General features: G+C 43.8%; 1 protein-coding gene and 1 non-coding gene across 2 annotated transcripts; both read right to left on the minus strand.

The window, feature by feature from the left end:
- Positions 1-1,788: 1,788 nt before the first annotated feature.
- On the minus strand, positions 1,789-7,141 carry LOC136494806 (probable metal-nicotianamine transporter YSL6). Its single transcript, XM_066490984.1, is given in 8 exon segments — positions 1,789-2,860; positions 2,937-3,069; positions 3,713-3,902; positions 4,206-4,343; positions 5,417-5,514; positions 5,629-5,801; positions 6,646-6,865; positions 6,867-7,141. Coding segments are annotated over 8 exon segments (2,019 nt in total). The 5' UTR covers positions 6,999-7,141; the 3' UTR covers positions 1,789-1,925.
- Positions 7,142-12,203: 5,062 nt separating this feature from the next.
- On the minus strand, positions 12,204-12,306 carry LOC136495032 (U6 spliceosomal RNA). Its single transcript, XR_010768825.1, has one exon. It is a non-coding gene; the product is annotated as a U6 spliceosomal RNA (small nuclear RNA).
- Between the last annotated feature and the right edge of the window lie 4,421 nt (positions 12,307-16,727).

The raw sequence follows: 16,727 nt of genomic DNA on the forward strand, positions 1-16,727 counted from the left end.
CGTGGGAGACTCCACAAGGCCTCACCACCCTTGATCAATGTTGGTTTGATCCAAAGGTGGAGGTTGAGCTGCCTTGGATCCCTGGGTCTACCGTCATCCACTTGGAGGGCCAAACTAACCTCAAACTGCCTTCCTGCCCAAAGTAACCGACCAACCTGCCGTGGAACCGACTTTGGAGAGCAATCAAGGCCCTACGATGCAAAGTCGGTGACATCAACGTCGCCCGACGCCCAAGTTTCCTCCATCGCCTCACTTGCTGGCCTATAAGTACCCCCACCGTCTCTACACACTATAAAAGGGGCAGTGATGCTCGGTGGGGAAGTGGCCCATTCATATTCAAGCCTTCCAAGCTTCTCCAAGCTTTCTAGTTTAGAGTAGCTCTAGAGTAGTAGCTTAGTAGTGGAAGTAGAGCTAGAGCGAAGCTTCTTCGGAGTCCGAAAGAGTCTTTTGGGTCTGGTATAGCTCATTTGTAATTCTTTCATTTAGCATTTACTTTATTTAGTACTTTACTTTCAATACTTTATTCGGTATTATTGCTTTGCTTAGTTCGAGTACTTATTCATTATTTTTCATCATTAGTGAGCTTAGGTGCTTGCTCTTAGCATTAGTATCATAGGTTATCTTTTGTTTAGTATTTATTTGTTAGTACCGGTTCCACCGTCTAGTTAGGGTGCTTTGATCTTATTTTATCGGAGCTCGGATCGAAATAGTAAGTTTATAGATTAAGCATGGTGCTTAGGCTATAGATTACCTGTGGATATGGCTAGGCCTCCGAATAGATTGTGGTAGTTGACAAGTGGTGACAGCCTTGTCCATCCTCTGTATTATACCACGATAGGTCTAGTTATTAAATTGTAGGGCTCGTGTTAGACCTTGTCTAGTTAACCCTCTTGATTGGTAGGCAGGTTGTGCCCCGAAGTACTAAAGAATTCCTCGTAGTCATTTGTTTACCTTTGTTAATTAAGATATTGCTCGCTCTCCCACCTAAATATCCTACCTCTAGTTTAGCTTTTTACTAGTTTACCCATTCATTCGTCCATCCATTTACATCAACCACCAATCCATTTACCCACCTAGGCTAAGGACACCCTTTTCCTTTAGCATTCCTAATGATCATCTATACTCATAGCCTTCCTTTGGAAAAAATATAAATTCGACACTCGATACTCATCTGACGAAGTGTTACACGGTAGTTCTATGCGCTTTCGGAATTCCTCCACTAGACATAAGAAACACCAACAGTAAGCGGTTGAGCAAACAAGCTAACAACTTAAATTGATAATAATAAGTTGAGGAAACAATGGCTGCTGTGAAAAGAGCATCCATCTAGCAAGAGGTTGAGCAAACAAGCTAACACTTAGGGACTGTTTGGATGTTGCAGTTTTGAGAAATCATTATATCAATAACTGTAGTGTTATACAAGAGACATACAAAACTACGATATAGAAGAAAAAAAGAGAAAAAAAAAACAAAGTGGTGTTGAGTGGAGTAGAAGAAACCCAAAAGGACTACAACTATGGCAATAGCATGGTTTTCCAAACACCGAAAATTTCAAAACCAAAGTATTCCATAAAACCGTATTGATTTCAGTCTCCAAAATGCATCGAACTCAGGGCCTTAACCCATTTTGAAACAACAGAAATATTTCCACAAAACCTGGAAGGCTTTCACATATAATTCCTACGTTCCGCGCAAGAGTAATTTATGTATCATTCAACCATATAAAATAAAATAACTAAACAAGTTCACAGAACTAGGATAAATGAAAGCTGAATTATCATAAGCATGGCAAAAACAGAATAAGAATCAACAGATTGCATTAGGGGACAGCTTTTCTTCCTAGTACAATTTACATGGAGTAGTAAAGATATACACAGGTAGGTCCTCTTGTGATATCCAGATAATGGATAACACTGGTTCCAATTTTAGCTGCTAACGGATGGTTTGAAGTACATGCAAATTGGTGGGTCAATCCTAAGGATTGACAGTATCGCAGAAGGAACAGTCCAGATCCCATCACCACAGATCAAGCCAGAGGCAACCGCACCTGAGAAGTCATCACACTCCTTGCGGTTAACCCTCTCCCAGACGAAAAGGATAACTGTCCCAACAAACATGTCGATGGCAAAGTATGCACCAATGTAGAAGGGAATGGCCATAGCCATCGGGATTGGGATGAATCTGGAGACATTCTTTGGAGTGACATCCCGAAGGAGGTTGATCACCAGAGATGCAATGAAGAAAAACGAGCAGATCGCTAGGCAGTGCTGAGGCAGTGCAGAGAACCCTTCCACGCCAAGGATTGACATCTCACGGAAGATTACAGCATATGGAGCTTTGAATGCACCGTCAGGGTTACCAATGTCGAAAGCCGACCAGTAAAGCCAAAAGGTGAGTGGAGCAATGACGCAACCAAGGGCGGTCCCAATCAGCTGCGACACAAACATGGACCTAGGGGAAGAGAGTGTAAGGTAACCAGTCTTGAAGTCCTGCATGAGATCGGCTGCAGTGGACACGATGGACATCATAACACCGCAGGCTGCTAAGCCGGCAATCACACCACCATTCTGGCCAACCCATGAGGCAAAAATGAAGAGGCCAATCTTTCCATATGTGGATGCAAGGTTCCAGTCTGTCAGGCCAGTGCCATACGAGTTGCAGAAAGCGAGAAGGGGAGCAACAACATATGCTGAGAGGACAAGGTACCACTTGATCTGTGGGAAGATCATTGGGACAGTTGCAGTCGATATTGCTGCAAGGCCAATATAACCAGATCCTGCCAACCAGGGAGGAATACTGTCCTTTATGAATGTCTCATTCAGATGCTTTTCCTCAGCTGATAATTTTGAACCTTCATCGCCTGTCCAGGAGTAACAGCATAAGATCCTGCTGCGTCGATGTATAAAATAGGAAGTATAAAATAAGAATAAGCATACCATCCTGAACTTGTACTAGTGGCAGTCTTCCTTGCTTAGCCCGTGCATTCATTATTTCCTTGATAGTAGCATAAATGATCTTGATGAGGTTATAAAGGCCATCCCCAAGGATCACAGATACAGATATAAAAACCTGGAATGCAGAGAATATATACAGTTTAACTTTTTGTGAAACATAAAAGTTGTAAATACTGATGGCATGTGAACAAAAAATCTGTAGGGTACAATGAGTTAGATGTTCTATCCACATGCTCTAATCAACCCTAGTCGCAATGGCACTGATCAGACCGACTAATCAGGACTAATCGTAGTGCATAACTGATCACAATGGCACTGATAAGCCTAACTAATCATGATTAATCGGATAACTTGATAACCTTGCGCTAAATACATGACAAAGCATCCAATACTATCAAGGTTCATGGCTGCCCAGAAATTCTACCCAGACCCCCAGAGTGTGAAGGAGCTTTCAGCAATGTGTATGCCCTTTTATCAGTCTTGAACCCAAAGTCACGGATCTCACCAATCCATGCCCACCAATGAAACATATGACAGTATGATAATTGTTACTATTACTCACATCAACAGCCAAAATTCATTTCAGAATTTTAGGTTTATCAAAACAGTGAGGATAAGAATTATTTCCTTTTATCACTCATACCATCTGATTCATTGGCTCCAGATCGATTGAACAAAGAAAGATACTACGAGTAGTTGACTTTCAGAATGAAGTAAAGAATTAAGAATTATTGATGGCATGTAACAATATACCATACCTTGTATCCATAGAGTCCTTTGAAGTCATTGCTTCCAAGGTTAGCTGGATACCAATCCCCAGCTTTTGTGGATATATATGGCCAAAGAAAACCCCACGATATGATGGCACCAAGAAGTGTAGAACAATTAACAATATGTGGACAAATAAGACCGCATCCAATATAGGTTGGGCTGAAATCAAAATAAAACCTACACAAAGTGGAAAAGTCAAGTTTTTCAGAGAACATGGCAATGATATCCCACCTTAAAGGATTGTGTACTTTCATGACATTAAATCAGATTTAGAAGTCAAGACCTCCTGTAAGCTCTAAGGGCTAGTTAAACCCATTCCCTTGTGGATTGGAAGGGACTGTGGGGGTGGGGTGGGGCGGGGGTGGAACTAATTCTCACCCAGTCCCCAGTCCCATCAAATCCACATGTGGAATACTGGAATGGGTATCCAAAGTTCCAAACAAGCCCTAAGGGATATAAAAATAGTCATAGAAAACTTACGTATTCTTAAATGCTGCAAGTCCCAAAGAAGGGAAATTATCGAAACCACAAGAATCTCCAACACCGCTGAAGAACCATTTAAAGCAGTTCCAGATAAAACTAATGCTCAAGTACTTCCCAAGACACCTGACTTGCTTACTGCAACGATAAAAAAAAGTTAGGACCACAAAAAAATTGCAGTAACCGAAAAGAAACAGTTTGTTTGACTATAAATCAGTTCAAACATTTCCATTTTGACCTACACATCTTCATAGGTGTCTACACCGGCTGATGAAATGTGCATAAGCAACTCTGGGTAGAAGAATATTGAGCTCTCTGCACTGGGTACGCCCTTTTTAGGTAACCATACAAATTAAACAGAAAAAATTATGCTTGGAGACCATGTCCATGCATAAAATAGTGTCGCTCCTTCTGATTCTGGATGGAGTTTTTTCTAAACTTAGGATCCATTATGCACATGCAATTCATACATTTGACATTCGAGCACATCTTGTCCAAGAACAAGTCTCCATCTCTGCCTACATCTACCTGTAAGAGTGCAAGTGGGAGGTCTAGGTTTGGCTTGGGGGAAAGGAGCAAAAGCGTTGCCAAGGGGACAAGAGTCCATTTCTGGGTGGCTTCTACCTTTTTTATTTTGAACAAAGCTAGTTATTTCCATTTTCATTGTTGGATGTGGAAAGTATCTGAGATCAATTGGAACTTGAGTGATCTGGCAGCCATTGATGGCTTACAACTAGAAGTATAGAACGGTATAAAATAGGAAAAACTATTACAACATTGAAATAAAAAGATGATTCAATAATGGCTGAGAGATCCTACTAAAATTAGGTGAAGTCATAGGTGATGTGTTGACACTTGGTGAAGCTGGTATAATGGATAAACATTGAAAGGACCACAGAAACCTCTAAAAGTTCTTTCTATTCTTCTGTGATTAAGAACTGTCGACCTTGTCACGACATTTTATTATGCATAAATCGTGTACCATCAAGAACGTACATTGCATGTGTTTCATCAAGAGAGCTTAGAAACAAAGAAACCATCATTGGGCTCCTTTCAATTTGATGTGACATATATTGTGTGTAGGTAAGAAAGGGATCTTAAGGATGGAACAGTCTACAGGAAATCATGACAGCCATTGTATGCAAAATTGCAAATCAAACAAATGAGTATACAAATTAAGGCGCACAGCTGAACGCTAAGCAAAGTCTTACTCTGCAAGCTCAGCTCCAGTGGTTGTGTGGAAACTATTTATCAACATAGCCGTGGCTGTCCCACTGGGATAAGTCAGCTTGTAATCAATTACCATAACCTAATAAACAACAAAACAGATCACAGCTCAGCAGAGAAATTAGACACACAAGTCATGCGAACTGATCGACTCCATTCAAGAATGATGCATGAGTGCATAGTGCTGAATGAGTACCTTGCGTAGTGCAACAAGACTAAATAGCCCAAGGAAGCTAACTACAAACATGAACCCAATCATCCAGCCCAGTGAAGGATTCTTGACATCCACGGCCCTGTTACCAGGATAATCTGGCCCGATAAGCTCATAGGTTCGCTGATCCATTGCAAGCATATAACTTCCAAACCCCCCTGCAACCACAAGATTAGTCATTGATAACAAGACATATTATTCAAAGCAAAAGGAGGAAAGTATTTATTGTGACCAACACTCTGAATGAAACAGCAATGTGATATTAATGCAGCAAAATTTCCCCAATCAGAGTATAATATCAATCATATATAAGGTAATCACAGCATCACCCTAACAAAAAAAAATCATGAAACAACAAATGTGAAACAGAATTAAATCTTTGTCAAATTTTATTGCTCATTGACCGACACAAAATCCTAAACCACTACTAGGGCATACCCAGTGCAGAGAGCTCCCACTCTGTAGCGGGGTCTGGGGAAGGGTGTCAGTGGCAAGCCTTACCCTCGCTTGTGCAATGCGAGGAGACCGTGACTCGAACCCGGGACCTTCCGGTCACGGGCGGTAAGACTCTACTGCTTGCACCAGGCCCGCCTAAACCACTACTAAATAACAGCATTTTTTATATACCGTCTGAAATAAAAACGTTTGAACAATTGAACTCCAGTCTAAACTGAACACAAATTAAACTTAACTGGACTCAGAAAATCTAAATAACATCATGGGTCAAAGGCCTACAGGAAATCCAACTAAGCTAGACTTCAGGCATAAATTATTAACAGCAATCTGACTTAGATAAATTACAGCAATTAAACGCCCGATGAAAAAATAAACTCCGATCCAAATAACGAGTAAAGTAACTTCGTAACTCTAGGCAACATGGACGGACACCTGTACGGCTCAACCAAATTTTGGAACAGATCGCAGCCCAGGAGCACCTCTAGCCGACAACAAGCAAGCTCCTGTATCCGCCGCACAGGCACAATAATACTAATCATAACATACCGCTGAAGGCGAGGCCGTAGCAGGCGACGACGCATGTCTGGATGACGGTGTTCTCCTGCTTGGTGAAGGGCTTGGAGACGACGCCGAACCTCTCGAGCGCCGCCGTCCAGGTGCGGACGAGGAAGTAGCCGAGCAACCCCGCGGCGACGTTGAGCGAGGGGATGATCCCGACGGTGAGGTTGAGCTTGTGCGTGATGAGGCAGAAGAGCACCCCCAGGACAGGCGCTGACCGCCAGCCCCCGCGCCGTCACCTGCTCCCGCCACGGGGGCACCGCCTCCGGCGCCGGCGCCGGCGCAGGCGCACTGTCGCCGGACGCGAGGAGTGGGCCCGTGATCTCCGCCTCCGATCCCATCGGTCGCCGGCGTGGGTATCGGCAACGGCAATGCCAATACTAGTACGGAGTAATAATTAATAATAAATTAAATAATCTCTGCTCTTGTTTTTGTAGGAGTAGTTTTTTCGGTTTCGCGTGTGGTGCGAGCGAGGTAGATGACGATGAGGTTGCCTGCCGACTGCCAGTGTATTATATTAATATTAATGAATCCCCTTCGGCTACCACAGCACGAGCGCCACGCGGACGGCTCTTGACGATGACGTGCGGGGTCGGGACTCTATTCGGGGCCGTAAAGGATAAGCTGGCCCCACATGTCATGGTAATAAATATCACGGCGGCTCGGTTGTTTGCCGGGTCCGGCTGGAATCAGGGGATGGCGACGTGGACCCAGATATACCGCCGGAGCGGTAGCGGGACCGGTGGGTACGCCAGGGCGGCAGCGGGACCCGCGCGTCATAGGCGTCGCAAGGCTGGGCTGTAGTTCGCCGAGCCCGGATCGTCTGCGGCGGCGTTGGACGGGGAGGCCCGTGCTGCTCGAGTTCGCATTGAGCAGGATACCAGTCGGGCCCGGAGTCAGAGGCACGCACGACGAGCTGGCTGGCGGTGGTTGGTGTGTTTGCTGGGATAACTAGGGCCAGTTTGGTTGTCGAAATTTTTGGCAAAATGACACGGTAGCGTTTTCGTTGTTATTTAGTAATTAGTGTTCAATCATAGTTTAATTAGGCTTAAAAGATTCGTCTCGTGGATTTCGTCTGTGTAATTAGTTTTATTTTTTATTTATATTTAATGCTTCGTGCATACGTCTAAAGATTCGATGTGATGGGGAATCTTGAAAATTTTAGTATTTTGGGAGGGAACTAAGGCCCTGTTTAGTTCCCAAAAATTTTTGCGTAATACCCGTCACATCGAATCTTGCGGCACATGCATAGAGTACTAAATGTAGACGAAAAAAAAACTAATTACACAGTTCGGTGAGAAATCGCGAGACGAAACTTTCGAACCTAATTAGTCCATAATTAGACACTAATTACCGAATACAAACAAATGAGCTAAGGTACCCAAAACCAAAAAAATTTGGCTTCTAAACGGGGCGCCCTAGAGAGCATCCAGCGTCGGCGGTGGCGTGACGATAGAGACTTGTAAAAGCGCTCGCGTGACGTCTCCCCCTACTTCCCGTTTCCGTAACATGCAAATATTCTCCCCCAGTCCAAAGTCAAGACCTTCGTTTCGCGGTACGACCTTTCTTTCGCTGGCCGGTGGGCCTAGGTCCCGAGATTCCACACGTGACTATATAGGACCAGGTATATATAGGACCAAAGTATATGTAGGCGACAAGGTGCTCCTGTTCAAAGAAAAGGCATCATAACGTGCACCGGGAAATCACACTAAAAATATAAAATGGATTGGTGATGCTAAAGTGTGTGTGTTCATACCAAATTTGATATGAAACAAAAATCTATGCAAGGAGATGAAAAACTCACTCATTGCTATTTTAATTTAAGTGCTAATTTCACACTTTTTTATCTTCACAGAAAGATTTTTTTGCGTCTCCAATTTGTATTTGACACAGACTTTGCGTCATCTATCCAGCTTTTTTGTGATTTTTTCCATGCATGTTTTGAATGTTTTTTTTAATGGGAGCACATGAGACGGTGCCATGCCATAGCGGATACACGATGGTGCACGATTCGGTCTTCTAAAATAAAGAGCGGGCTATGGTAATATTATAGTGTTGGGAAAAAGTGATCTCGGCCCAAGAGATGAAAATGGGCCAACACCCTGATGCCCGAGTCAAGAGGGGCGCGTAGTTCCCATACGTGCCACGAATCCATGCATGGTTAGGGCACTCAACCGACCGAAGATTGTGCAACCCCCTGGCATATAGTGCCAATATGAAGAATGTATTTCACCTGAGGAAACTAATGTTCCTAGAGGATTAGCTAGCTAAACGAACCTCCTAAGATTCGATCAAAGGGGTGCTGCAAGTGATGAAAAGATTGTCGCCTCTTCTTCCTCGTTGAAAACAAAAGCCGGTGCCAGTGCACTAGGCAAGTGCAGCTACTGACGTCAACTTAGCTCATCGCGGATCTACTTCACCGATGGTTGACTACCTAGCTTGAAGTTATGGTAGTGATCCTAATTCACATTAGATTAATAGGTGTTCATATAATTAAATTAGAGATCATATGGCTTATTAGCGCCTTTGTTTTCTAATATTGTGGCACCGAGAGCCTACTAATCTAGTTAATGAACCACTAATTTCTAGATGGTGCTTCGACTTATGTTAATTGGAGGTCAAATTAGCCTAATCATGTTGTGTTTAGTGCCCTAATTACTTACTATTATGACCTAATTAGTCATGTTGATCATGTCATGTCCTAAGCTAATTGTGCCTCTAAATGTGCGTAATTGTGCATGTTTAGGGCATAGGATTTAGTTAATTGTTATGCATGGTTAGTCACGGTTAACGTTGTTTGTCCCTAAATTAGTGCCTAATTGTTCTTTGATTAGCCATGTTTATGCCCAATTTCAGTCAAACTAAGCCTAATTGTTCTTATGTATATCGTGGACTCATTCTGTAGTACTCTATATTGAAAAAAAAATCTTCTATCACAGCACATACGGTAACTCCTTTTGTGGTCCAGTATTACTCAAAGAATTATAAAAAAGACTACACCAAGGAACGTTATATCCAAAATAATACTCCCTCTATTTCAAATTGCAATACACTTTAGCTCTTTCCTAAGTCAAATTTGTTAAACTTTGACCAAGGTTTAAAAAATGTATATCCACATTTACAATATCAAATAAAGACATTATCAAAATGTATCTCATATGAATATAGTCTGATGTTTAAGATGTTCAATAAATTTGGTTAAAACTAGAGAAAATTGATCTAAAGTATTGCTAAAATGATTTTAAAATTTAAATAAATTGTTTAAATTGGAATGGAAGGAGTATATTATGAAGTGTCTAAGCACTAGAGCGCAAAATTTCAAAAAAAAAAAATTAGACCATTTCTCAATTTATGCGCAAGGGTCAAATCTTCTTTCTACTGTTCTAATTTTGTTGAACGTCTCCAAGGAGGCAAGACTAAGCTAGGCACGCCAGCTTATAAGCAAAGCTTTCTTGCATTGCGCTAGCGAGGTGGCACTAATTAAACATCATTAGTTGCCTCCCCCAATGCTGCTCCATAATTCGATGCCGACAGACCTAAGAGTCGCGTGTGGGCTACTTGCTTTCCAACGGCCATTTAGTTGGGAGGTCGATATGGGCCCTGATACATATGCCTATAGGTATTTTTATTCATGGGATGGGAGGAAGAAGAGATTTATTCATGGGATGGGAGGAAGAAGAGATGACGACGGTGCAAGTGCACACTAATATGGTGTTTTATGGAGCTCTTTTCTAAGTCAAACTTATTGAACTTTGACCAAGGTTTTAAAATGCATATCCATTACATTTTTACAATATCAAATAAATACATTATCAAAATGCATTTCATGATGTATCTAATAATATAGACTAGTCTGATGTTGTAGATGTTCGATAAATTCGGTTAAAACTAGATAGAGAAAATGGACCTAAAGTGTTGCTAAAATGACAACAATCTAAATTAAAATTGAAGTAGATTATGAGGTGCCTAAGGATTGGAGCGCAAAATCTCAAAAACATTTAGACCATTTCTCGATCCTTGTGGGCCATGCTAATCTTCTATGTATCATTCTAATTTTATCGGAAGATTAAGTTGGGCACACCAGCTTATATGCAAAGCTTTCTCGCGTTGCGCTAGCGAGGTGGCACTAATTAAACATCATTAGTTGCCTCCTGCCGCTCCATAATTCGATGTGGACAGACCTGAGGGCCACGTTTGGGCTGCTTGCTTTCCGACAGCCCATTTAGTTGGGAGCCCGATATGGGCCCTGACACATATTCCTCTAGGTATATTTTTATTCGCGGATGACGACAGTGCAGGTGCACACTAGCTAATACGGTGTTTTAGGAAGCTCTAACCACAGCCCATAGACTCATAGAGACAGACGATCTTAATAGCTTTTTTTCGAGATCGTGCCGTGGCACGTTTTTTATTAAGCAGAAGTAGAGTTTGTTACAACCTAAACTGACCACTGGTAATCTACTGATTACCGAGACCAGCGACCGAGAAAATACACGTGGTTGTGATTACATAGTAGTATTTTGCGACACACCAGCTAAGCAGAAGGCCTAGAAAACCTCAAGCGTCAAACCCGACCATATCCAGGTTCATGGCTACCGGATCGAATTCGCCCCCAAACAACAGCTACAGGGCCATTTAGTCTAGGCTTTTCTTTTGAACTAACACACAGATGCCTGTTTAGTCTAGGCTAGTAACACCAACCTAAGTTAAAGGGTCTACGTTAGGTCCCGGCTTGTGTTACCAACCGGGACTAATATAGCCCTTTAGTCTAGGTTGATGTTATTCAACCGGGCCGACGCCCATAAAACTTGTACTTAGGACTAATGTTGGGTATAATTCTAGACGAGACTAATGTGCTAAACCGAAGGGTTGTTCTCTGCTAGTGTCAACAGCCTAAATAGCGACCTAAAGCCAGGGGCGGCATATAGACCCATTCAGACAGAACGTGCACCAAAATCCAAAAGGCGCATGGCCATCTTGGAAACAGCTAGTAATAAACTTGTTGATTCAATTCGATTCAGTTCATCCTAGCCTAAATGCATTTAGTTTGTTCCACCATGTTTGTTTAGGCAAGGAAAATTCTAAATATAATCTTAGCCTAGCCTAGATGTTCTGCCTTGGTCCCGGAAAGAAAGCAACTATAATTTTATCCTTTATTAAACTATTTAGAGTTTAATCAAGTTTATAAAAAAAATAGCATCATTATATATTTATGACACTAATAAATAGGTATACTACAAAAACTATATATTTGGCTGCTCTAACTGAGGAATATAATAACCAAATAAGGATGGTCCATGGACCGATAGTGCCGATTCATCAGCCTGTCTGCACAAGACACCTGACTCTGATAGCGTGCTAACTTATTGCTGAGGTTAGCACGCAGAGAATGAAGTCCATCAACCATGCACTAACCCTAATTAAGAGGATGTACTAAAACTAGAGAAAATTCACCTAAGTATTTCTAAAATGACTTTATTACAATCTATAAATTGAAATGGAAGCAGTAAAGTATGAGATGTCCAAAGTCTAGAGCGTAAAATCTCAAAAAAATGGACTATTTCTTGATTTATGCGTGTCATCCTTGCGCAGGAGCCTTGCTAATCTTCTCTGTATCATTCTAATTTTATCATATGTCTTCGAAAAGACAATGTTGGTCCCGTTCGTTTGGAGGAATTTTAGAGAAATCTAGAGGAATTTAGATGAATCTGGAGAAATTTATGAGAGAGAAATATTCTGTTCCAGATGAAAAAAGAAATAGATGAAATCGGGTTTAAGGGCACGCAAACGAGGCTGTTAATTGGACACGCCAGCTTATAAGCAAAGCTTTTCTCGATTTGCGCTAGCGAGGTGGCATTAATCTTGCCATCGCAATATGGTACATATCTTAGGTATTTTTTTATTAAGGGACGGGAGTTAGAAGAGATGACGACGGTGAAAATATGGTTCGCCTCCCAATTTCCAACGACATTAATAGCTGGTAGCTGCAGTGCTACGGTTCGCCTCCCAATTTCCAACGACATGCGTGCAAATTGACTGGACTAGCACGAATCTAGGCAAATTGATTTTATAATTAATCTATATTTAATGCTCTTTATTAGTATCTAAGTATTCAATGTGACATGAATTTTAGGAGTAACTACATAACCAACACCCCCTAGTCTATGACCCTGTTTGGTTACCCCTCCTAAAAATTTTAGGAGCTAAAATCTAGATAGAATTTGGCTAAAGAACCAAACACCTCCTTCTCCTAAAAGCTTCTAATAACTTTAGAAGGGATAAAAAACTTCAGGAGCACCACCCCCTTCTAAAAGCTCCTAAAGTTCATCCTGAACCCCACTACCCCTCCTTTATTGTCATGTCCACTAAAAGCTCCTAAAGAGGAGGGTTGCATGGTCTATTTGCTAGTGCATTTATTGCTTTTAGTCAGTTTTAGGAGATGGAACCTGTCAACACATAATTTCGTCCCGTGCCGAGGACACACGCTAGCAAGCTAGAAGGATCCGCTCGATGGAGCAGATCCGCCTACCTTTAGCGTAGGGGTGGTCGATCCTACGCAATCCTCCCGAGACGTGCCAGTCAATTTGACCCTACAATTGACAAGGAGAGAAAGTTCATCAGTAATTAAGGGCAGAAACTTGCCGGCGTTGCCAGACAGTTCCGAAAGTACTGGCTATGAGAGCCGATATGGAAGGAAATCGGCTAAATAGCCGATCACAATATATTCATAAGAATAAGTGAAAGGTTCCTTGTTTGGTTTTGGTAATTGAGTGACAACTTAGGTGGACTAATTGTGTTTATATGAGATACACAGGTGATTAGTCCACAGGTACATGTGTGTGAGCAACATATGCCATGGAGGTGAAAATGGCTTGGAGATGTTGCAAAGCTCACACATGTGATGATGAAGGAGCTTATTGCACATGAGACATGACATTGAGTCATGTGATCAAGGTAGAGAAGATCAAGACAAGACTTGGCTTGATGGACCGGTTGCAAGCGTGAAGGGCAAGTCGAAGGGCTTTGGAGCGATGGACCGTGTGGTGGTGAAGCTTGAGCAAGACTTGGCGCCGATAGGACGATGGCAACGGTGAAGAGCAAGTAAAGTCAAGATCGATGAACCAATATGATCACGTAATGATATGAAGTGGATTCATATCATTGTTGATCGTGTTGGTGCATGTGTTGCATCGACATTGAAGGAGATGGAATGGAATGCGCAAGGCAAAGGTATAACCTAGGGCATTTTATTTTACCGGTCATAGATGTGTAGAGAAGTATATGACCGGGTTTAGGATAGATGGCCGTACTATCAAGAGGAGCAAACTTGTTTGCATATCGGTCATCTAGTGCCACTCGAGTGATATAACTTTGCATCGTCGCTAGGATCGAGTGACGTGGCAAGTTGAGTGGCTAATATCCTTTGGGAAATGATTGTGAAAAGCTAAACACACATACACATAGTGGTGTACACTTGGTGGTGTTGGCACATCTATAAAGGAGGTGGTGTTTGCAGGGTTGAGATGGGTTTGGGTCCCTCTCTTGTGTCGGCGTTGTGGGGGTATTAACCCCTGTACCCTTACGGCTAAGCTTGGGCCAGCCCGGATTGATGGGTCCGGTCCATCTGAAAGACGACGTGCGGCCCAACCAACCTGGTTGGAGTCCCGCACAAGGAGTCAAGGCGGATTTGGCGATCAAGCAGGATCCTGGTCGGTTAGAATAGGAATCCTTATCCGGCCACATATGACAATTGTAACTGACTAGGATTAGTTTCTAGATCTGTAACCCTACCCCCCGGACTATATAAGGCGGACAGGGGATCCCTCTAAAAAACATCTCTCATTGACATATAACAATATAAATCAGACGTAGGACGTAGGTATTACGCTTTCTTGGCGGCCGAACCTGGATAAAACCTTGTGTTCGCCTTGCGTCACCGTCTTGTTTGTGGCTTGCGCATCTGTCTACCGACAATCTACTACCTTGGGCATACCCCTAGGTAGACTGCCGACCATATTTCGTCGATAGTGGCGCGCCAGGTAGGGGGTGTGCGTACTGCTCTCCAAGCAAACAAGATGGTCATCTCCTCTAGCTCCATGGCTACGCCGAGCGGCCTCACGTTCACCGTCGGCCAGATCACATGGACCACTGGCTCCGACGACTTCATCGCCATGACCACGGAGAAGGCGTGGATTCAGTCTGCGCCGACCACTACTTCCTCTGCATCAGCTACGACTCCGACCATGATGGATACGGCTCCGACCATGGTACATCTGGCTCCGACCACGCCTACATCGTCTTCAGCCATGCCGACAACCCGTCACCCGCTTCCCCGCTACAAAGGGAAATAGATCGACAACACCGACCTGCTCGATTCCATCGATCGGGTCGGCATCAAACTCGCTGAAATCCTAGCTCTGGTAAGTACGATTCGAAGTCAACCTAATGAGCAGGTAACCGCTTCCTACAACAGATCTACCCGACCAGCTCAGACCAGTCGTCCTACACGACTTGGTACAGATCTCGTGATCATATCTACTCCTGAGGGGCGCTCCGCTTGTCGCCGGCCAGTCTTCGCGATGGGTCTTTAACTCTCTGAGTACGAAGCCTCGACGGGGAGACACCAGGCCCAGCCCTACAGCCTACGAAACGCTGCCTCCAGCTATGCGTATAACTTACAACGTCGCTTGGATCTGTGTCCTATACACCGACCTCAGCCGAAGCCACGCAACTTCGTCAACATGGTCCGGATTGAAGATTATCAAGAAGGATCCGTCCACACAGTCCGAGAGGGCGACTCTAGCTCCTCATCTGGCATCGCATCTGATGCATCTGTCCACACTGAGCTTCAGCATCACGTAGATGAAGGCGTCAAATACGATCTGGATCTCCCAGACCACGCCCCGGGTTTTCCCCAATTTCTGTCTTTCCCGCCAAGACGAGGGGATTTGATCCATGTTGTCAGCAATGACGAGCCGCCAGTAGTTAGCGAAACAGAACAAGAAAGAACTGCTCACGAAGCACGCAATATTGACCAGTTTAATCGTCGACAGATCGAAGCTAAAGCAGACCAGGAGGCATGACGCATAAGGGTCTAGCCACGTGACCTCAACAATGCTTTCGACAGGGTGGGGGACAAACAAGTCTTCAAGACTCCAAGCGCCAACATAGCCATCGCCATGGCGACAATGCAGTGGCTACCCAACACTCCCAAGACCTAGGCAGTTCGCGACGACATACAAGCTTATCTGACGGCTGCTATGGCTTAGACCGCAGAGATGATGAATCAAGCCCGGCCTCCATCTGTTTCAGTCGAATCAAGCCACAGCCACCAATACTCAAGTCGCTCACAGCCACTCAACCAACATGGCTTGCACAACAATGACCCATCGGACAACCGTCAAGGCAGAAACGGTGGTCATGATGGTGGTCGGGACGACAACCGCCGCCGAGAGGATAACCGCCACGACGTTCGAGATGACAACCGCCGAGATAACCGCGACAATCGTCGTGATAACCACGGATCGCAGGGCTAATCCAGATGGCAATCGAGATCGCCGCGATGGCAATAACGATCTCCGTCATTACCTCGGTGGACAGTGACCTACGTGCTCGCATCAACCAGAGAGCCAACAATCGTGCATCCATGAAAGCTATCGCCGTATGACATATGACACTGCCCACGGCCCGCCGGGTTTGAAGCAGTTTACTCCACACCTTCGCCAAGTCATATGGCCCAAAAATTTCAAACTCGAAAAAACTTCAAAAGTACGATGGCAAGGAAAACCCTGAATTATGGGTCATGCTCTATGAGACCGAGTGCAGATCAGCCATGGCGGACGAACACGTCATGTCTAACTATTTCCCAGTCGCTGTTGGCCATGCAGGTCACCAATGGCTGGTCAGCTTGCCTGCAAACTACTTTGACTCTTGGCAGGAGCTCAAGCAAGCCTTCATCGACAACTTCATCGCTACTTGTGAACAGCCAGGCAACAAATACGATCTGCAATGGATTCGAGATCGAAAAGATGAGCCACTACATGAGTACGTCCGACGCTTCTCGGAGACGC

This window comes from Miscanthus floridulus, chromosome 11, assembly GCF_019320115.1.
Source record: "Miscanthus floridulus cultivar M001 chromosome 11, ASM1932011v1, whole genome shotgun sequence".
NCBI classification, from domain to species: Eukaryota; Viridiplantae; Streptophyta; class Magnoliopsida; order Poales; family Poaceae; genus Miscanthus; species Miscanthus floridulus.